Source organism: Dicentrarchus labrax, unplaced genomic scaffold (genome assembly GCF_905237075.1).
Source record: "Dicentrarchus labrax unplaced genomic scaffold, dlabrax2021, whole genome shotgun sequence".
In the NCBI taxonomy this organism is placed as follows: domain Eukaryota; kingdom Metazoa; phylum Chordata; class Actinopteri; family Moronidae; genus Dicentrarchus; species Dicentrarchus labrax.
In genome coordinates this window covers 17,229,013-17,251,477 of record NW_026136719.1, presented here as the reverse complement: position 1 = coordinate 17,251,477, position 22,465 = coordinate 17,229,013, and the positions used below count along the sequence as shown (strand labels likewise).

At 38.9% G+C, this 22,465-nt stretch overlaps 1 protein-coding gene across 1 annotated transcript; it reads right to left on the bottom strand.

Annotated features, from left to right (window-relative positions):
* Positions 1–4,035: 4,035 nt before the first annotated feature.
* zgc:162592 (uncharacterized protein LOC561993 homolog) lies at positions 4,036–7,308 on the bottom strand. The gene is made up of 2 exons (XM_051379330.1): positions 6,507–7,308; positions 4,036–5,360 (listed from the first exon to the last, which is right to left on the bottom strand). Exons 1-2 carry the CDS (start codon positions 7,306–7,308, stop codon positions 5,065–5,067), a joined length of 1,098 nt encoding a protein of 365 aa, XP_051235290.1. The 3' UTR covers positions 4,036–5,064.
* Between the last annotated feature and the right edge of the window lie 15,157 nt (positions 7,309–22,465).

The window sequence follows — 22,465 nt, the reverse complement described above, 5'->3', positions numbered from 1 at the left end:
TGGCCCTGCTCTTGGCAAATGCACTAAAACCTATTGTAACACATTGTGGAGGAAGGCAATTAATCTATGATAGCAAGAAGAAAGTCAGTCCACTTTCCATGCTTTACATGGAGGTAACAGAGCAAAATGACTGAATGATCCCCATACTCTGGCATCCTTTTGTTAAGAATGTAATCATTGTGCCATTGTGATTTGATGGAAAAAATGCATTAAGGTAGATAATGATATGTGGTTATGTACCTATACTCTGATTTGTTTTCTTCTTTTTCCAATACCAGCACAACGTGAATAATACTTGAGTCCTCCATATGCCTGCTCCCCTCAGCTACTTTTCCTGTGGAGAGGAGCAGGAAACAGTGATTGGAATTAAAGTCCTTCCATCTGCAACCGTCACAAGAGCCCTCACAGGGTCCTCAGGGTGCTCATGAGCAGCACACCACAGAAAGCAAAAATCAACACCCATTCATCCTTTTTAATCAGGCGGGACAAATCAAGAACCGGATGCCCTCTTGTTACATAAATTGATGAATTGTTTATAAGGAATAAAGCATTTTTGTTTAAGACCCCAATAAAACATTTACTAATTGTGTTGAGTTTCTTAAATGTACATTAAAACACACTCAACAGTATAAAATATCAGCAATTCATTATATTTATCACCACCACAACCTGTCAGAAATTATTATAAATATATCGTTGCTTAGAAGGACTCGTCATTTTCATGCCATACTAAGTACAAACACAAGGTGGCACTACAGCCTCAAGATGCTTATTTGTCATTCGTTTCATTTGGCCTTTACCAGAAACAGTGGAAATATATATTAAAATTCCTAATCTTACTTGTGCACCCACTCTAATGAATTCATCACAAAATTCAGCAGTGTTTACCTCCAGGTTTTCATGGGCATGTAACAGCAGTAAACACAATAAACACAATGCTGTCACACATGGTGGGAAAAACATTATGCAATGATGAAAAACAACCTGCAACATTTTTACTGAGATAGTGTGATACTGATAAAGACAATGTGTACAATGGTGGTTGAGATGGTTTAAAATAATAATACCAAATAGAATAGAATGACAAAACTGACATTGGGCTGGTTTTTGTACTTCTGCTTTGTCAGAAACAAGTTAGCACTTGTTCATAAGTACCATACATGACCAAAGTAATTGATGTTAGATATTTGTTAGACCTTAGTTGTAGATATTTTCTCAGTTTTTGACCCAAAGAGCATTAAAGCCATTTTACATCTATGTCAGCCTTGATGTTGTGACAGCAATTATGACCAGACAGATTGATGAGCTCTTATGAGACAGAATATTGTATCTGTGGGAGTACATGAAGCCCATCATTCCCCATGACTGAATTGCTTGTCATCCTCAAGGAGAGCTGAGGCTGCTAATGCACAACACTCCAGTGTCCTGGGAGACCTGCTCGGCAAAAATCTCAAACAGCTGGAAAAACACTTAATGGATGCTGAAGGAATAAACATGATCTCTGACAAGTGGTCTGAGATAGTTCAAAAAGGTCACCTACTCGTGAAATACATATTCAATATGTATTCCACATTTTACCTGTACCATATTTTTTAGGCAGGCCTGGATACTGTGGGAGCAGAGATACACCTGCGTGTCAAGTTGTCTGTGTACAGAGGGAATCTCAAGAGGATTTTGAAGCTTTGACAACTGCCTAAAAGGTTCACTTAAAAACACTCACCTCTCACAATAAAAACATTCCCTACTTCTGAAGGACTTAGACCAAGGAAAGAATTGAATTCACTCCTGAAATAAAGTCAAATTTTCTTTCCTTCTTAGTTTCTGAGTTCCTGAATATATCTGTTTTGTTACAAAGAATGTCAAGTGAAAAGCTATGAAATGAATATACCAGAGCAAATTAGACTAATTAGACTTAGGTTTAATACTTTACTATTTACTACCACTTTCCTATGCGAGTACACTTGGCTCATATCAATATTTCATGACTGATTTGCAAACCATATAGTCACATCCATCACATCATAATCACATCACTTCACATGTATTAAGGAAGTATATCTGTTATTGTTGGTTTCTAACCTTATTCTTTGACAAACTAGTTTTGTGAAACTACTTGAAGTTGCTTCACAAAAGTTGTTGGCCTCATATGTATGTATATTGTTGTTTGTCCTTCATCAGGAAAAACACCAGGCACACAATCAATTGAATTTGTACCCATCCATTATTCAAAAGCCAAAGCATAATATTCTCATCTTCTGATTATTTTCAATATTCTTTATCTCCATACCCCTGGCTCAACCTGTTATCTAACATGGCATTGGTAGGTAGTAATTAGCATAATCCAATTCAAATTATTCATCATAAGACACTATCAGAAGTAAAACTAAAGAAAAACGAACACTGAGAGCAAACATTACCAAAATACAATGACATGTCAAATGTATATGCATAGGCTAACCCCTGAGGTCACTTGTTTAATCACATCTAAATGCTGATAGAGATATATTTTACTTTCAATAAGCACACCATATAAGACACAGACACACTCACCATACAGCATCTGTAATGCAAATGACCAACTCTGATAATACATACAACTTTCAAGACTTCGATTATATCAAAATAGTTTTGTGGAATAATGAACTGTTGTTTAGCTGTACAACTGCAAGTTGTTCGAGTAGTTTGTCATCTAATTGCTGCATGCGGTTTGTCATGTTTTCAGTTATATAATGCCTACAGTGTAATCAGCAGTGTAGTGGTGCCTGGAGAAGTGGATACTCTGTTAATTTATGCCCCAATTGTTTTTAAAATGGCCGGTCCAGCGAAGGATAAACGCCCTGTGTTATTAACAGTGACATGTAAAACTAATCTTGTATATTTAGCACATTGTCACTTAACTCAAGGATCATTATGAATTTAACATAAGCCACAAAAGAGGTGCAGGTTTTGCAATCAATACTGGCCCACAGACAGGCGAGTCATCTACACATTTATGCATTTTGAGTGAAGTATTCCTTATTCCTTACTCCATCCACTCATGAAAATTGGACAACTGTGTCATGCCTTCCCCATCCTTACAAAAAATATCAGCTCGCAGAACACTACTGAATGATGGACATCAGAGGGGATTTAGAAGTGGGTATACCAATGCTGACTGAAACACATGTGGGTATAGCCTTCACTACAATAGTTATACAATAGTTGACTGGGCAATACATTAAATTCAGATTCTTCTTTCTTCCCCTCCAACACATACACATGCTTTAGCCAACTATAAAACAGCATGGGTATTGTGTGTGAAACAAACTGAACTTCCATTTCCTAAGTTAGTGGCAATTACAAACCCCTGAATTACATTTCTGCACACTAGGTATATTGAGGAAACATTGCAAGCGTGAAAAGCTAGAAATGTTACTTTCTGGTTCCATCTCTATCAACGGAAACACAATAATTTATTGATAAGAAAAACATATCCACAACAGCATGTATCAGTGTTGCAGAATTGTTTACAGTTATACTCTACACATGGCCCCAGGTTTCGGAGATATATCCACAGCATACTAAAGCAGTGAAGTACACTGGATTCATGCGGTATTTTGTCTGACAATGCAGAGCTCTTACATGCTGTCAAAAGGACTTTATGACACTCAGGTAGATAAGTTATACTGCTCTTCACTGTTCTTTTGACAGGTCTGTTTTATTCTTTAGTAATGTGGAGTGCAGCAGAACACTACTTTTTTTTTTAAATACCAAACTTAGACCAAGTAATAACACAATTCAAATGCATAATGCTTTATTTATTAGATCATAAACCAATATATTATCCAATGTTATTTGTTTATTCTTTATAAAAATTGAGAATTTAGAAACATAACAAAATGTATACATACAAATGCCATTATTAAGTCAATATTTTTTCTTATATAATTTAATGACAGACCTTCTGATGCTCAACACATTTTAATTTGTGGGGAAGGTCACCATTTACCAATGCACAAACCTTAATGATAGTAACAACAAGCAGCAACCTAAAGGCTAAAATAAGTTGCATAAAAATGTTTTGTGAATTTCAGATTCTTTTTTAACGTTATCTATAATTCACCATGACAGTTAACTGTATTCAGAATAAAATGCAATGGGCATTGCCAAGTTGAATCCATACTGTTGTAGAAGATACTGAGGGGAAGATCATGGGCTTAATATCTCAAAATAAACAACCACAGCCTCAGAAGTTGCCCAAGTTATCTCTTTGGCGGCACAAATGTGGTGACCTTTCTACAGTGTAGCTGCTTAATTACTTTTCTTCTTGCATACACTGAAATGCTGTGACTTAAAGGTTAACTTCTCCCAGCTGTAATATGCCAAGGTCTTTGATGCAATTGAAGAAGAGGTAGATGGCCTCAATCCTTCAAAGTGCTTGCAATCGGATAGTGATGTTAGTTCACAAATGTCTCATATGAATGGAAGTCTAAATATCAGTTTCTTGTGCTGTATTAATGGACTAACCTTACATGTTTCAAGTGAAATATATTGCTCTAAGCAACAAGTCTAAACTGCAATAGTTGACACTATTAAAAAATGGATTATATAACTGTACACAGAATAATGGAATAATGGGCACAGATAAGGTTGATGGCTAACTATAAAACAACTAAAAGGTGGTTTAAGAGGCCGTCTTTGACAGTAAATCAAATATTGTTTGCATAAAACAAAAAATCAAAATAATTGAGCCTATGTTCTAGTCAACTGAACACTATTTCAGACTGAAGTGTTATTAAAAAAAAATAAAAAGAATATACAACAATCAATATAACTCAAATTATAATGATGTAGTCTGTACAGTGGTTATTTCAAATATTTGCCATCATAGACCATCTTGTTATCAACCCATTTGCATTGTAACCCATGTGACCCATTGCTCTAATCTTTACCCTTGGTACCTTATGTAGAGATATGTCAGTAACTTGGCTTCAGTTAACCAGCCCAGCCACTCCATACAAGACAGCACAGACGTCACTGACCTCATCCTTGCCACACTACAAGCGCTCTTCAGGTGCAGAGATCCTAAGCCAAGCTTAACAGGGTGCAGGTGGAGGATACACTGGAGGAACGCTCATGGACGCTGTTGTTATTATCCAGAACTCCTGACACAAACTGTGTATTTGAAGTGCTGCAGCACCCAAGGGTGTCAGCCAGTTGGGGGCAGAGGGCCAGAGCCAGCCTCTGGACGACGAGGTAGAATTTCCTGCGGAAGCTTCGGTTTATCCAGAAGTAGAAGATGCAGTTGAGGAAACCGTTGGAGGTTGGCAGCCACACCACCACAAACTCCATCCACTCTGGTACACTGCTACCTGAGACAGCTGTGGAGCAGAAAACACAGGGACTGAAGTGGGGTATTTCACCACAGCATGTCAACAACAGGTAACACAAGACATCAGCTTCTAGATGAGAAAAGTGGTTGACCTTTGGATGACCTTTTTTATGAGGGGTCACAATTGAAACACAGTATGGCTATGGATGGTTTATGATCATGCATATAAATTGGTAGATTCATTTTAAACCATAGACGAGCATGACATACATCAACCGATAATAAAAAATTAAAAATCACCCTTGGAGATTTGAATCTTTCCCCCTGAGAGCAATTATATGAAGCCATCAACTTAACATTTATAGTATAGATATAAAAATATAAAAATTAACTGATAGATTTGGTGGAGTGGAAGCAACCGCTTCATAGTGAGGCTCACTAGTGTGGACAGCAGCACACATTGAAGTTTCAGTTAAGACTGTCAGCTTCATTTTGCAGGGATTTTCATCCATATCAGATGAATTACAGCCCTCTTTGGAAAAGGTCTTCACTTCTAAAAATATTCAGCTGTGACTCCACTTTCAGCCTTAATTACTCCAAGACAGCACATGCTTGGGGTAAATGAGAAAAAGTCAAAAAAGGTCTGAGTCATAAAACTGGCCTTGAATCAGTATATTCATGCCCAGAATTACATAAATAACTTTGACAGCTATTTTTCTCAGCACAGTTCCAGCTGAAATCAATGGAAAAATAACCGTCAATGTGCCTTTCCTGTATATGCCTATAACTAGCTATTGCTCAGTCATTGTAAGATCAACTGGGACCACATCAGGAACTTTGATTCTAAACCCCTGAACTACAATGCATTGTATTAATAAAGAACCTGGCTGTTGTTGCAAGAGTAGTTTCCATAGTTAGTGTCATGTGGCTTGGATAAACATCAACAGGCTGCATTACCCACACTATTCTCTAGTTTTCTATTAGTGTTGTGGACCACAATTGGCACTTATTGATAGCTGAACACCTTTTTCTTCATTTGCTTAATGACTAAGTTCAGTTATTTGAGCATATGATGTCCATCCATCCATTAGCCTATCTATATGTTCCAATAATAAATAGGCTACTGTATGTTAGAAGCATTTTTAAAGCATTCCCCCACAACAGCAAGCTTTATTCTCACTGATTCATTGCTTACCATTGTAGATCATAGCCGCCATGCAGGGGGTCCAACAGGTGTAGTAGGCTGCCATCACAGGCACAAGAACCCTGGATGCCACATTGTGCCTGCTGCGACGCGCACATTCGTACTTGCGCAGCTTCAACCTCTGCCTCTTGGCAGCGCACCACACTCTCAGGTTTGCATATGTCATGATGATGGAGCAGGGGAAAAATATAAAAGATGTCAAGCTTAGGGAGTATCCAACATTTGTGGAGTAGGATGGATTGCAGACCAGTGATGCGGTAGAAAAATGAACATCGATGATCCCGTCTGGAAATGATACAGGCGACAGTAGGAAGAGAGGGAAGCACCAGGCGAAGGCAATCAGGAGCAGTGTCCTTTTCCTTGTCATCAGAGAGGAGTATTGCAGTGGGTAAAACACCGCAATGTACCTCTCCAGGCTTATCGTGGCCAGTGTATACATGCAGGTGGAGTAAACGGTGGCGTTGCAAAAGGCCACGACATGACAAAGAGCATCTGGCCCTTCGGTGTAGTCCTTAAAAAGACTCACCCAGAGATTCAAGGGCATGACCAGCAGTCCAAACGCAGAGTCTGCAGCAGTGAGAGAGAGGAGAAAGTACCGAGAGTTTCTCGACCAACCAGCCACGGAGGAAGTAATAACCAGGAGAACTGCAATATTTCCCAAAGTGATCATCACGCCCAAAACTATTATTATGCTTACTTTGATGGAGCGATGAGTCAGCTCCTGCAGTGTCTGAGGGTCAACACCTGACAGGTCGGAGTGGTTAGAAGTGGAGAGGTTGAGTGTTGAATACATTTTTCCTCAGAGTGGCATGAGTGCAGCCAAAACATAAGGCCAGGAGGCAAAAATGGTCAATTAAAGTGAGGAAAAGTTTAAGCAAAGATGTGGGGGTACATAAGAAAGCAGCGTTGCAGCTGTTGGTAGCCCTTTACCTGAACAATCAGCGGCACACCTGGTGCAATTAATGTTGGGCGGTAACATCCACTGCAACAGTGTCGCCCTTTCTTTTACTGGTATCAGTAAGTATAATCAGTAGTAAGTTATTTATTTATGATTTTAACTAATTTTGTAAATGTGTAAATTGTATTAGCCTAATTTATTTACATTTATTTAGATAATAGTCCTTTCAGTGGTCGCTCATTGTGTTTCTAATATGATACATAAAGTACTCTTGCTTTAGGCTTTATGTTCTACAGTGTTTAAGTGTGTAAGACAACTTAAAAAATACTCTACAAATTGCCATTTACATAAAAACTCCTTTTAGGCAATTGAGGGATAGCCTATTATATTTCATATAAGTGAAGACTTGAAAAATAATCCCAAAGAAACCAGAAGATGAATTAGAAAGGGCAGATACAATCTCCAAAATGGTGAAAACCATTCTTTATTAACTTTATCCTCACTTTCAGATCACTATGCACATGCTGCAAATTTACATTTCATATTTCTTTAATTCATACATTTATTCATAAAACTCAAACTCGATTATGTGTGCATGTGTTTGTGTATGTGCACATAGTGAGTATGATATGCAACCAATATGAGATATTTCTGTAACAGCTTTAGAGAAAAGTTCCAGGAATATATTCAATAGTATCATAAGAGACAGGCTCATAGTGGGCCTTCTCTTCAGAGGGGCAGGAAGCATCAGTGGCTCGGTATGAAGAATACGTTTCTTTTGTTTTTTCAGGTATATCTTAATACAATATTTACATACCATATGTACATTAAGAGAGTTATTGGTCAGTGTAATTCCTCTAGGACATGGGAGACAAAATGCACAGCCCTTGTTTGGGGCAAAAACTAATTTCTAAGGTAATCAAAGCTGATAAAAGGTTTCAGCAGTTTGAGTTTGCCGAATCAATCGACCCCTAACTCTGTCATATAAGGTAGTATTTCGGCACACAATCACAGTGTTGGATTCTATTTCTGTGACAAGCTATTGATGCAGTCATCTACCAAGATTTTTGGACAACCAAGTCAATGTATTGAATTTTTATCCATTAGCACATTATACATAGGTTCTGGGTTATACCACACCTCAGTAATAATATGTAGAAGCTGATCTGTTTGCTCTCTCAATGGCTTTATTAATTACAGTTAGCAGGACAGTTTTAGTCCTGCAAGGCTTTTATCGCAGCTAGTAGGGTTGTCTCACTAATTGGAATGAATAAAGATGTGATGTGTGTAAAGTGTGGCCTCTACAGTACCTACTATTAGGAAGTAAATGTATCCAATAGCCCTCATGAATAATTCCAATGACAGAAACATTGTAGTCCAAAAAATCTTGTAAAACACAGCTACTTTCATGTTTTACAATTAGCATTACTATGAAACAAATGCTTGTGTTTGTTCCAAAGTATCAGGTGGAGGCAAATAAAAATGCCACTACTGACTATTCCCAACCACCCATTCGATCAAGCTCCATCAAGTTTGCAAGACAGCACAGCGTGGCAGGTTTCACCACCAACAATAACAATGAGTCAGTCAACAATTCATCACTATTAAGGTCCCACAGAAGATGTACGCTCAGTCACAGCCCCGGGAAGCCTGACATCTCTCAACCAATCATGGCCCAATTTCCACGATCACACACCATCAGTGTCAGGTTTTCCTCCACCTCCAGTTCCAGTGACAAACTTAAATGTTTTTGTCTGTACAGCTGAGTGGTAGCTGCCAACTTCCTTCCTTCCAATACATAAAAAAAATAAAAAACTACATGACACAAGGGCAAAGAAAAGGGCAGGAAAGATTGTCACTGACCTTTCCCACTAAGCTAACCATCTGTTTCAGAGGTATTCTTCCGTGTGACAGTCAGTCCATTAAAACAGCACATACCAACACACTCTTCCCAAGCACGTTCACCCACTTCCCTGCATCCCCAGGGACACTAATACCTCCCATAATTTACCAATGTATATCCCTAGCAGACAATCACACAATCATACATATCTTATTAATTTTAACTCCTGATATTACAGTAAATTCATGCTGTGACCTTGAAAAATAGCCCTTGTGAAATACATCTACATCACCCGAAGGAACAAAGGTGTAGAAAACATTAACATCAATGGAAAAATTTAATATTTGTATTGCAAAATTCAAGTAATGAAATAATATTTTTAACTCTGTGATGTCCTCTGCAGAGTCCTACAGTGACTTAGAAGTCGTCATCATTCAAAGTAAAATTTTAGGTATATATTACACAGGATGGACTGTAAATATACACAATATATGGCCCAAAGACACACAGCTTTTCTGCTCCGCTGCTATGGTCGGATTCCCCAGAGGAGAACTGACAGCTATCTGTGTTTGATATATGTGTTTCTCGCTGTCCTAATGAGCAGATTTCTCTTGGTGATGTGTAACATGAGGCCTGGAGGAGGGGATGGACTCAGGATCTTGGGTTAATATTCTCAGCCCCCCTCCCCCAGTTGCATACCCCTTACCTGATTCTGTCTCATTTTGAAAGGATGTGGAAGCACCAGACAGTTTTCCAGATTTAGCATAAGATGCAAAATATATTACTAAAGTGCAAAGAGTTTACAGAATCCTATTTTTTCAGAATACCAATACCAGATCCATTTATTTCCTCCCTAAATGTCCTAATTTTGCTCAATTAACTGTGAAATATCCCTGCTTGTCCTCATGATGCAACAGACCTGACTTACAACCAATACATTTGTTTATTAGCTAATTTAGTGCAAGTGTAGCCCAAAATTTGGGGGGTTTTTTTTAAAGAGGAACCTAATGCTCATTTTGGAAAAAACCAAGGATGTGCACTGTGAGTCATTTTCTTCTCCTCTCAATTCATTCATAAATCCATCTGCTGTTAGATTATTTCTGTGTGGCTCAAATCATGAGATGTTTTTATGTGACATGCAGAGAGAGACAGAGAGAGAGAGAGTGTGTATGTGTGTGTTTCTATGTTGATTCTACATGTGGGTGTGCACACACAAGCAGTACTTGCCCAAAGGTGCATGTGTAAATGAAGCTGATCCGAGAGATAGAGATAGAGAGTGGATGAATTTGTACATGCTTGCAATTGAATATCCTGTGAGTGGGTGGCCACCTACTGTACAGCACTTCCTGATGTGGAGGAAGGTAGCCAATGATTTGATCTGTCTGTGCATGTGTGCTTGTGTGTGAGTGTTTGTGTGGGCAGCAACACGGCAGCATGATGTTTAGGAGCGATAGTATAGTCGAGCGGTTTGATGGGTGATTGTGTGAAAACTTGATGTCCGTCGTGACAGTCTGTCCAACAGATAACAGGGCTCTGCCAGCACAGACAAAACCAACCTGGCAGGTTTGACGTTATTAAAGTGGTGTCTAAGATATAACCTCTTTGTGCCCATACACACCAATGTGTAGTCCCTGGCCTCAAATAAGGAAGACGATCCCATGCTGTTTGCAGAGATAAGTGTAGAAACTGAATGGAGAAAGTACTGTAAGGGGTCTGCATATACATAATCATGTATTGCCTGTCAAAGACAGAAGAAATGTAGAGGAATCATATTCAGATTTGACTAAATAATTCCATACAAACACTATTCATATGGCTCTGCTGCTGGGTAATCCTCCCATTCTTGGACTGCATGCGTTAATCGGAAAAGTGACTCCAATACAATCTTTAATGGTTTTGCTGAAAACAGGGACAGCATGTGTGGGGTTTCCTTTGTGTCCACATTGAAAAAAGATATATCAGAAGTGAGACAGAAGCAGCAAGACAACTGTGGGAGTTTATTGATTAAGTTCAGTCAATTAAAACAAGCCTTTTTCAGGGATTTACAGGGAAACATATTGGTTTCCTAAATGTCGTGTAGGGACCAAAGGATAGCAATCTAGTGCTCCACATTCCTAAAAAAAAGTCCTGGGTAATTTAAGCAGCACACATTGACCCTGTTACACAATGTTTGTATGTCATAGTGCCTCTGCTTCTCTCCCTTGTACAAAAATACCTACACTGAAGCTAGAATTTCAGCCTTGCATAACAGCTATTCCTCTTTCATTTAAACGGCCTGGGCATTGAAGCTCTTTTTCGTTTTTGTGTTTTCAGAGAATCATCATTGAATTCAGCTAATGGGCCTCTCACTAGTCATTCTTATGCAACGGAGGTCTCATTCTCTAACATTTCTCCTTGAAAAAGAGCTCAGAGAAAGGGCCGGCCAAAGAGGGCAAATCCTGATTTGGTACTGCTGTGCATCGAGCATTATAGCATTATACTCACTTTTAACTAAATGATTGAATAGAAGTGAGTGAATGTGAGTCTGTCTGTTGCAATATTTCACCATTAAATGTTGTACAGAGAATAATGTTGTGGATTTTCATGCTGTGTGTGGCAATGTGTTTTAATTCTTAAAAAGTTCTACAATGCAAAACTTTAAGCTGTTTACCTGCCAGAAACGCTGAAGCCATTGATTTGACCTTTAATTTTTGCCAGTGGTTGCAACTTACAAACAGCCACACAATCCTTTGGTAGCCTTGCTGTCAGCAGCCTTATTTTCAAGCCAGTTGCTCCCCACTGACCTGAAATGAATGCAATCTGTCATGTCCAGATTTCAAGGTATTTCAAGTTAATTTCTATACTGCAACTTTGACTGATCATCATGCTGTACCCTAAAGGTTGTTGGGTCCTCATGGACAGTAGAAGAGCCATTACAAAACATTTTAATCATTTCAAAATTTTAATCATTTAACTTACCAAAAGCAGAACTACCCTCTGCAGCTTATCTGATCTGCCATTTTCCATTCCATTCCATACAACATCTGCAAACATGTCCTTCCTCAAAACACCTTTCAAGCAGTTTTGTATGAAAAGCCACTAAAATGTTATCTCCTATAATATTAGTTCCTATAAGTCATTCATTGGTAAAAACTTGTTGTAGGTATTGTCTTGTGAGCGAGCAACAGTAAGCATTAACTATACAGAAAAACAGAGAGAACAACAATGGTAAAGATAAGTGAAGAAAATGTACAGGATGTTTTTAGTGGTTAGTATTTAGTTGTTGTTTATAGGTCACTGAAATGAAAACATTACTCTGCCCCCTGAAGCACATAGATGACTATTGTCTTTGTGCTAGTAGAGGTCACCACTGCTCTAAAGTCTAATACTGTACCATCTCTAAAACCTGACGCTGCCTGGTTCACTCCACTCCAGAGAAAATTGTGATAAAAATTTCTGTTGTGTAACTGAAGTAATAAGACCTTGTGTGTGAATTATTGTGAAAGCTGAAAATATTACCGAAAGTAAGGTCTTGTACTTGTATCTTCAGTACAGCACATCCATGGCCATCTCCCATCATAAAATATGACTCATATTTTGGTCGAGTGTGTGTTGTGAGAGTGAATAAGCCAAACCATACTCAATCATAAATGGAATATACCTTTCTGATAATGTGAATGGGAAAACCAGGAGCAAGCATATATGTACCTACTTCAAATTGTTTTGTTTCTAAATATACCTCGCACTTGACGTCACCCAGGCTGCCTTCATGTCAGGTCAAATGGTCAGACAGGAGAGGAAAGAAAAAAATGTGTTTGCAGCACTACTCTAGCACTCAGTGCTCCAAACAGCAAATTATAAAAAAGCAAAGAATTGAACATGCTTTTTACTTAATATCCTGTTGTATGTATCAAAGTCTCCTTTGTGACTGCCCTCTCTGCAGAGCTGGTGACTTTCTCTATTTATTGGTTCCTGTTGATTGAGCAGCGAAATGTTTATTGTATGACGTCATCCATGTGTGCGTCAAACCCTGCTGAGTAACATGCAGTGAATGACAATGAACCCACTGAGTGAAAATTGTGGATAAAAGGGCTGCCTGTTGGTTATGGTAAGACATTTGTCCTGTGCATCTGTACTTTCCTCCAAAAATGCAGATTTTTATTAATAACCTAATAAGCTGTCCTTCGACAACCGCCACAACATAAACAAGTTTTTAACAAAGTAGTTCTAGGGCAATCAGAGAGCTGTCCGCAAACATTTCAGTTTTCAAAATTACTATGCTCGATGTCACCTCTGAATTCCAGCCAATGAAAAAATAAAATACTTAAGCAGTCACTTAAGTGCAGTCAGGATTATGTGCAAAGTCTAGTATCACATTGAGGGCCAGATGAGAAAAGAATGAAATAAATGTGCCCTGCAGTTTTCATTAAGTTTGCGACGGCAATCTGTGTGTATTCAGTGTCTGATTTACTAAGACAGCAGCTCATTACACAGTCAGCCTGTGGACTGATCCTGATACTGAACCTCCATTCTGCCAGAGAAGGAGAGCTCATAGATGCAGTTCAGAGGTGGGATTTCTGTGAGATTACTAAACTCAGAAAATAAATCATCTCGATTACAGAATATTAACACTTTGGTTGTGGTTCAACTTGACCTGAGAGAAACTGTTTGCACAAAATATTACTCATAATATTATGACATAAACAAAGACACACAGAAAAAATAGCCTACACAAGGTGGTGAGAGATGGGGGGGGGTGCTGTGTTAATGTTCAAAATTTAATGGAAATTCTAATAGTTGTGAGACATTTCAGTCTGGACCAAAATGGGGGACAGACCGATCAACTGACCAACTGATATTTTGTCTGAAGTGCAATGCCGCAAATGTGGCTAAACAAAGTTGGAAGAAATTTAAAACAGAGGGGTTTTATAATCCAAATTGTATTAAGTCCAATACTAATTTATGTAAAGTATGTAATAAAATAACTTAAATGTGATAAGTCAATTTTGAACTGTACAGTATCTAAATACTACAGTATGTTAACCACTAATTGTGTTGTATTGTGGTGTCGCCCTCCCACAATGTATCCCACAAGCACACGCTCACACGCTGACACCAGTTCATAGATAGCTCGGCACATAAATGTGTTGAAGCGACAGATACAGAAAGGTTTATCTCATGTTTTGAAGACCACATGAAAAGATCAAAAGAAGAATCAATGTGATGCACACACCGTCAACTTTTTATCTCCAGCCTCAGGACTGCTGTCAAGCTAAATAATGAGCTGTCTGTTGGGGAAAATCACTTTATTTACCATGCTAACAGAAAATCAGATTGTAGCCACCACAGATGAAATCTTGCTGGAGAAAACAAAAACACATTCAAAAGACTACTAAATGAACAGAAGGCTGCCGCCCGAGTCTTCAGCGCCAGACTGTGATAAGAGCCATCTTCAAGCTTCATCTGCAGGCTCGGAAGGAGAAATGTTATTTGCTTTATTACCTGATAGTATGGTCCCAGTCGTTGTCAAAACTCAGTAACGGCGTTGTCAGACAATACAGCTTTTTATTGCAAATAACATGCCATCTAAAACTGAGTTGATATATTGTTAGTAGTTCTGGCATAATGGCAAATGTCCTTGATTTCTAAAGAGTATTTTGCAAATCATGATTTAAATCACCAAATCAATCAAAGTTTAAATAGTTATAAAACATCAATATGTGTAACATAGTAACACAGGCTTTCTTATTCTAACTCAAATTTCTGTGTGTCTGTGTGTGTGTGTGTGTGTGTGTGTGAGAGACATGATAACTAGAGGCAGAATATATGCAGTTAATTTCTATGTATAGGCCACGACTTTGAAAAGTGGTGGTGGTTGCAGGTCATGAGGCAGGGGCAATTCTAGGGTCAGAGCTTAAGGGGTGCTGAGCACCCAATGAGCCCCACTGCCACCAAAAAACACAAAAACAAAAAATATGTCTATTGAAAAATAACTTTATCATTTTAACATTGGTTCAACTAACTCCAAAATCCAGATTTTTTTTTTCGTTTTTTGGAGACCTTTCCAGAACACCAGCTTTATTGTGACAGTTCACACAGACAGCCAGGGGCATGCACAGACTTTTTGAAGGGCAGGGGCAGAAAGAAAAAAAAAGGGTACATATAGCGCGTCCTCACCATTGTAGAGGGCACTTTAGACACGTTTTATATGTTATGCAAATGGCTCATTATATAGCTTTAAAACAGACTAACTAGACCGACTACTCAGGTTAGTTTGCTGTTAGGATCAGCATCCACGAGATCTGAGTGGATTTCAACGTTGGACTGGGAAGAACACACAGCGACATGGATGTATGAAGGAAATAAATCCCTAGGGGGTCTTGGGGTCTTCCCCCAGAATTTTTATTTAACTTTACTTGCTAGCTTTGAAAAGCTATTCCCACAAGACGTAATGAGGTAGCTCCTCCTTAAACATGCAATAGGCATCTCTACCTAATAATAGAACTTGGAAGAGGGTAGTTGAGTGTTTTTTCCACCCAAGAGGGCAATTTAGTGTATTTTGCCAACCAGGAGGGCACCCCCTGTGCACGCCACTGCAGACAGCCCCCTGTAACAAACACAAAACCTTTTTCACTCAGCTGGTTTTCCTGACCGTTAACCCCACATGCCTCCTTTTGTATCAACAGTCATTAGATTAGATTAGATTAGATTAGATTAGAAAAATCCAAAAAAATCCAGATTATTTACCCAGGTCTTGAAAATACTGAGAAAGTAAAGATATAAAAAAAGAAAGAGAGGGAAAACTTTGAAAGTACTTCCCCTGAATCCCCATTTGGCTCTTCTGTGTATGCAGGTAATACACTCTACTTTGGGAGAGTTAATCTCTCTCTCTGTAAAACATGAATGAATACAGCAAAAGAAAAACATTTAACTTTCTTTCATTGTCTAGTTTGATAGTCAGACACAACTGAAAAATAACAGATCTAAATCTAGGAATAAATAACAATTCATTTAAAAAGCCACAGTGAGTGTTTTCACACATACTGGTGGTATACAGTGATATGTCCTTTGTTTTCACTCTTTTCACAAACGGCGCGCCACTGGCGGGGCTTCATGTTTCCACGACAACTGACCAGAAAAGACGCTAAACTTTAACAACACAGCAACACGTTTACGCAGGTACGCAGTTTATTTGTGGCGCTGCTGTATAATAAACGGACCGCTCCAGTTCGACTATAGCCGTGCTAATGGGGCTAACGGAGCTAACCGGGCTAAAGGTGCCTGGACTCCAGTACCTACGGAGCGGTGCAGGTAAGAGGAGAAGTAGCAGGTGACAAGAGGATGATACCATTTGCTAAGCGGGGATGTTTTCATTTTCGTCCTTAACATATGTACACTTTAAAGCACAAACTACGGAGTATGTTTTGGACATTACTTAAACTTACTTAACAAAGATTTTAGAATAACAACATTTCTTACTCCAAGTTTTAGGGGCTAGCCTCCTCATGAGGTCAGCACACATCCTTGTTCACAATACATATCTTTGTTTATCTGAGGTGGTGGATGGAAAAGTAAGACGACTATCCATAACCCAGTTAGAGCAACATGGAGGACAATACAGTGCCTTGCAAAAGTATTCACCCCCCCTTGGCATTTTTCATGTTTTGTTGCCTCACAACCTGGAATTAACATGGATTGTTTGAGGATTTGCGTCATTTAATTTACAGAACATGCCCACAACTTTGAAGATGTTTTTTTTTACTATTTTTGTGAAGCAAACAACAAATAGGACAAAATAACAGAAAAAGTCAATGTGCATAACTATTCATCCCCCTAAAGTCAATACTTTATAGAGCCACCTTTTGCTGCAATCACAGCTGGGATTTTTGCCCATTCCTCCTTAAAACTCCTCCCTGACTGGTCTGTGAGTTTTGGTGGGCGGCCGTCTCTTGCAGTGGCGTGCACAGACTTTTTGAAAGGCAGGGGCGGAAAGGAAAAAAAAGGGCACATATAGCGTGTCCTCACCCCTGTAGAGGGCACTTTAGCACGCGTTTTGGCTCCCAAGAGGACACTTGAGGGCAGTTTAGCATATGTTTTGGCTTCCAAGGGGGCACTTTAGCACGTGTTTTGGCTCCCAAGAAGGCACTTGAGGGCAGTTTAGCACACGTTTGGCTCCCAAGACGGCACTTTAGCACGCATTTTTCAACAATTGTCCCCCCCCCAGACTATTGTGTTCTGATCCATCACATTCAATTCAGATTAAAAAAACATTGAACTAAAGGCTGTAATGTAACAAAATAGGTAAAAAGCCAAGGGGGGTGAATACTTTTGCAAGGCACTGTACAGTACTACTATTTGAGGGAAATCCAGCTGTATGGTTCATGCCATCACTGAAAACTGAAATACCACAAGACAAGGAGCACAGTATAGACGAGTTAGAATGCTAATATTTGGCAATTAGCAATAGTACAACTGAGGCTGATGGGAATTTCATTAGTTTTGTTTTTTAAAATAACACCGAATGCATGTTTTTTTTTACCATACTGATTGGTACTACTTCCTGTCAGAGGAATGCATATATGGTTTTGCAACCCTATATATGAGACTACAGTCACCTCATTGACTCCTCACTGTAGCCAACACATTCAAAATATCTGAACATCTGATGTTGAACTCTGTTAATTCTTTTCATCTGTTTTACATCAGAAATCCTACAAACTGTTATTATTGAATGATAGAGCAGCCCCCCCCACACACACAATCTTCTTCCCCTCAGCCACCATCCCCTCCTGTTCTGGATTCACTGCTGTTTATCTAAGCAGGAGCAGATGCTTGCAGAAGAATCCCCTAGGATTTCATCTTCATGTGAAGCTTGTTTACCTTTTACATATTGGTGCCCTGTTCGCTAACGTAGCTGCTGCCTTAGTGTGTAGTGTAGAAATAAGGAAAAATGGATTTCTTGTGTCCAATCATTACAAAAGGTGGCATATTCTATCACTGGAAACAGAATAAAAGGAGGACTGACACTGGCCAATTATCATTTGGTTGGCAGTTATGATGGAGTTCTCAGTCAGTTATTGAGAGGTTGCTTGTCAGTATGATACCGTTTTTGCCAAATCTACCATATTGCTTGATAAATCAAATCAGGGTTATTCTGTTTTTTTTGCCATCCTTCCCCTCTCCACCATTCTTTCAGAACCACTATCTTTCAATTTCAGGTTGCACAAAACCACAGGTACAGGACGTGTGTGTCTGACCTGTCGAGAAAATAGACTGTTCCATGTTTGTTGGGACCCCAGTGAGTCATAAAACATAGGAGGTCTCTTTGTTGCATTCAGAAGAACCATTGGTAAAGAAATAATTTCACTGTGTATAGAGATTGCATAAATTCATATAATGAGTTTTTCGCAAATCTCAGTGGCTGCATAGGTTGCTATACAAAGTACATTGTCTACCTAATGGAATATTTTTTTCCCTGGCTGTTCTTTGTGTACACCACTCATGACAAAACATGACAAAATAGTACCTACCTAATAGAACCTTTCTGAATAAATATCTCTTTATTCTGGTGAATTTAGGAAGAAATATGAGAATGTTTGAGCCTCAAACCCATTTAGAATAATCACACACATGCAAGTGTGGTGTGGATGTAGACTTCTTAAATTATTTATGCTTTTAATTTTCTCAGAGACATCCAGGCAAACATTTACTCAGGGACTGTCAGACTCTTTGTGTTGATTCACTTTAATGTCTGCAATGTTTTGTCAGTGCAAAGCTCCGCTGTGTTTGCTGTAATATCACTTTTGCAGTTTTTACTACAATAAAAAAAGTCTGGTGGTAATTTTTATCCTTTGAATCTACATCTAAGAGTATTATGTATGAATGAGGGGATTTATGTCAGGCACCCCACAAGCAAAAGTCCCAATGATTTATCCAACAGAGTAAATAAATAACTGGCTGTTCAAGTATTTCTATTAATTTAATATCCCCTGGGTAAATTATCAATATATAATGACCAACACAGTCAGAAGATCCTTAGAAAAGTCAAAGACTGGGGCGGATCAGGCGTGTTACAAAGTGATGAGGCAGCAGCACAAAAATATATTTTTCTAGCAGACTGCATCAAATAGAATGAAGCGAGTGGACCATGGACACCTACTTTAGATCACAGCTCTAGGGGAACCAACATACATTGAAAATAAATCAGTGTAATGTAAAATGTAAATTGACCCTAAATCCCTAAAGTTTCAATACATGCAAAGCATATCTGGCTAATAGGAGCAGAAATGTTTATTATACAATTGTACAAGTGATTAGGTCCATGATAGACACTGCTAAATAAAAACAATTGTCATACTAAATTACTTTTGGACATGACTAAACATGGGAATCACTGATTCTGTCAGGATTAAAATTAAGATCACAGATAAATACTGACATTGTTTGAAACAAAGAAAACTGGATAAGAAGACTTTATTAACCCCCCAGGTTTCACACACAATCAACTTCCTGATCAGATCATTAATCAGCTTTATTTTTGCCGGGAAAAATACTTAAAGGAGCATTTCACCCGTGGAAACATTAATATTTATTGAAAGTGGGTTATATGTGTAGTTGAAATGTAACATACATTTTGAATTTGGTGCCTATTTGACCGAGAAAAGACAGAAAGTGACTTTAGGGCGCATTTGTATTAAAGACAACAACTCCCACAATGCACAGCTCCGCAAGCCGCTCCCACTAACACTATCAAGGACTACAACAACATGAATGTGAACCATTTATTTACAGAAATATATCAACAACAACAAAAATAGATATGTTAACATTGACAGTTATAGTTCCTCCTGAGCGTCCTCAACTTGGTGTCCGCAGTACTGGCCATCTGGAGCCGGATATTTCTGTCGGATAGCCTGCACCACATAAGCGGGTAAAACGACACGATGGCCTCGACCCATTCTCTCGCCGTGCAGGACCCATTCCAGAAAGGCTGTTAGGTGATATTGTCTACAAGACATTGAGTACACAGTCAGCGATGCATGGTCTTTGTGTTCAGCGTGCCACAGTAGTTAGCAATGCAACTGCAAGCTGTTTGTGCAGTAAAGAAGCTAGTTCAGTTGGCTGACATTACGTATTAACCGGGAATAACTTTGTGATAATACTTGAACAAATTGTGTACATACATGCCACGTTGTTATAAGACAGAAAATAGAAACACTCACTTTACTTTACTTTTGTCCGTAGGCGCACAGTGAGAGCACAGGCACCAGCAGTCCGCCCCAGCTCGAGCCAGTCCGGGCTCCTTGTCCGCGACAGGCTGGTCCTCTGCCTCGGCTGCAGCAGCCTCAGCCGCCTCCTGTTCAGCCTCAGCTGCTCTTCGCTATATTGCGGCTCATAAAGGTAGCCACGAACATCTGATTCGACCATCATACTTTCGAAATTTCTTCCATATTACATTGATTAGCTTCCAAACAAGATGGCGGTTATATTTTTTAGTTTCTGCAGGTGAAGTCCCACCCACTGATCTGTAATAGGTCTGTAGCGTAGTCTCACCTCCTCTACAGAGATATGAGACTTCCTGCTTCCAGTGACGCAAAATGATGATTTTTACATCATTGGAAGCAGGAAGTGCAACACAAAAATCCGTATTCAAAAATATGGGGTTCTAATGATACAAAGCTTAATGCAAATGGGTGAAGTGTCCCTTTAAGGCAGATCTTTAGTTGCTCACTAAAGAGATTTACAGCAGTATATTTATGTGTTATAATTAAACTAAGATGATAACTGTAATAAACAAAAGTATTATTTGATAATGACCCTGGCCTAGAAGAGACACAATATAACCTTTCCCAAGTTACCACGTACAGAACTGTTAAGACTAAGACATAACAATGTAAGACTAAGTTGAATAATCAGTTCCTTTACTTAGCAAAATCACACAAATCGCCAACAATAAGGCAAACAAATCTAAATGGGCAAAGGCAAAAAATCACAAAACCAAAGTACATGAATCACGAGGGAGAGCTGGAGTGCTTGTCTAGAGAGACAAAGACAAACTGGCACTGAAGGGAGGAAGCACAGTGACTAAACAGGTGTGGGAATAATCAGAAGCAGGTGCAGGTGATTAGGGCGGGGCAAACAATTACTACTGGCGGGAAAACACGTACAGGTACAAAATAAAACAGGAAACACACACAAAATGAAACTTCACAATAAAACAGACTATGATGGCTGATACTAAGGGACTTCTGTTATTCCTGTTGCTTCTTGATACTTCTTTTTTACATCTAATATATGTATTATTATCATATTCACATCTTTTTATTATTTCATCTCGCAGACCTCCTCGTCATTCACTTTAAAATGCTCCCATGGAACTCAACAAACTACCTTTCCCCCCTTTTATTCTGATGTGTTTCAGCTTTCTATTTTACAATGCGCTGTTAATGTACAGGACTTATATAGGCTGATATTCCGGCAATGAGTCCATTACTGAATCATTAACGCAGCAATGCTGTGGCAGCTATGGTGATAATGAATATGGATGTTGGCAGCGTCACTTCTGTCAAATGGAGACTTCAGTATGGGCACGCTGGCACGGAGCAGGAAATGTGTTTTTTGGCGGCTGCTGCATCCCATGTGTCACAGACTTGACAACTCTCTTTCATCCCCTCCATTTACTGTCATTTCAACTTGCGGTAGCCAAAAAGAATATGAGATCAAACAAAAAAAGTGTATGTTAGTTTACATTCATATGCTGATTAGTTTGAGAATAGAGCTACTGTGCAAAATATAAGTAGAGAATGACGAAACGGTCACAATAATAAAGCAGTTCTTTTTTTAATTCTTCACTAACAATACAGAATAAATCAGACTATAGAACAGCCATTGTACTATAACCACACCACATTTCATCCATGATGGCCTTCATAAGACTGAGACAACAGGTGACACAAGTCAGACCAGCTAATGCATAGCCGTAACTACCTTCACCTGTTAATAATAGGTTGGGACTGTGTAAAGCCTGACCGAGAGCGTTCTCATTCATTGAGACTTTTTTCACAGCAGCTATTTTGACATGAAATAGTCATGTAAACACAGGTATTACCAATGTCACTTAACCAATTAAGGTTCTGTTCCATTTAGTGTAGCAGAGCTTTTGCAGTAACCTGACTCTGTTTAACCTGAATGGAACAAACGGGTGTTACCAATGATTAGTATCGTTGGTAA

What these genes read in the sequence shown, in the direction of transcription:
- zgc:162592 (XM_051379330.1), bottom strand. Translation starts at nt 7,308, where the DNA reads ATGTATTCAACACTCAACCTCTCCACTTCTAACCACTCCGACCTGTCA. An exon ending in GGCGGCTATGATCTACAATG is followed by an intron (nt 5,361 to 6,506) that starts GTAAGCAATGAA and finishes TCTGCTCCACAG; the next exon opens with CTGTCTCAGGTAGCAGTGTA.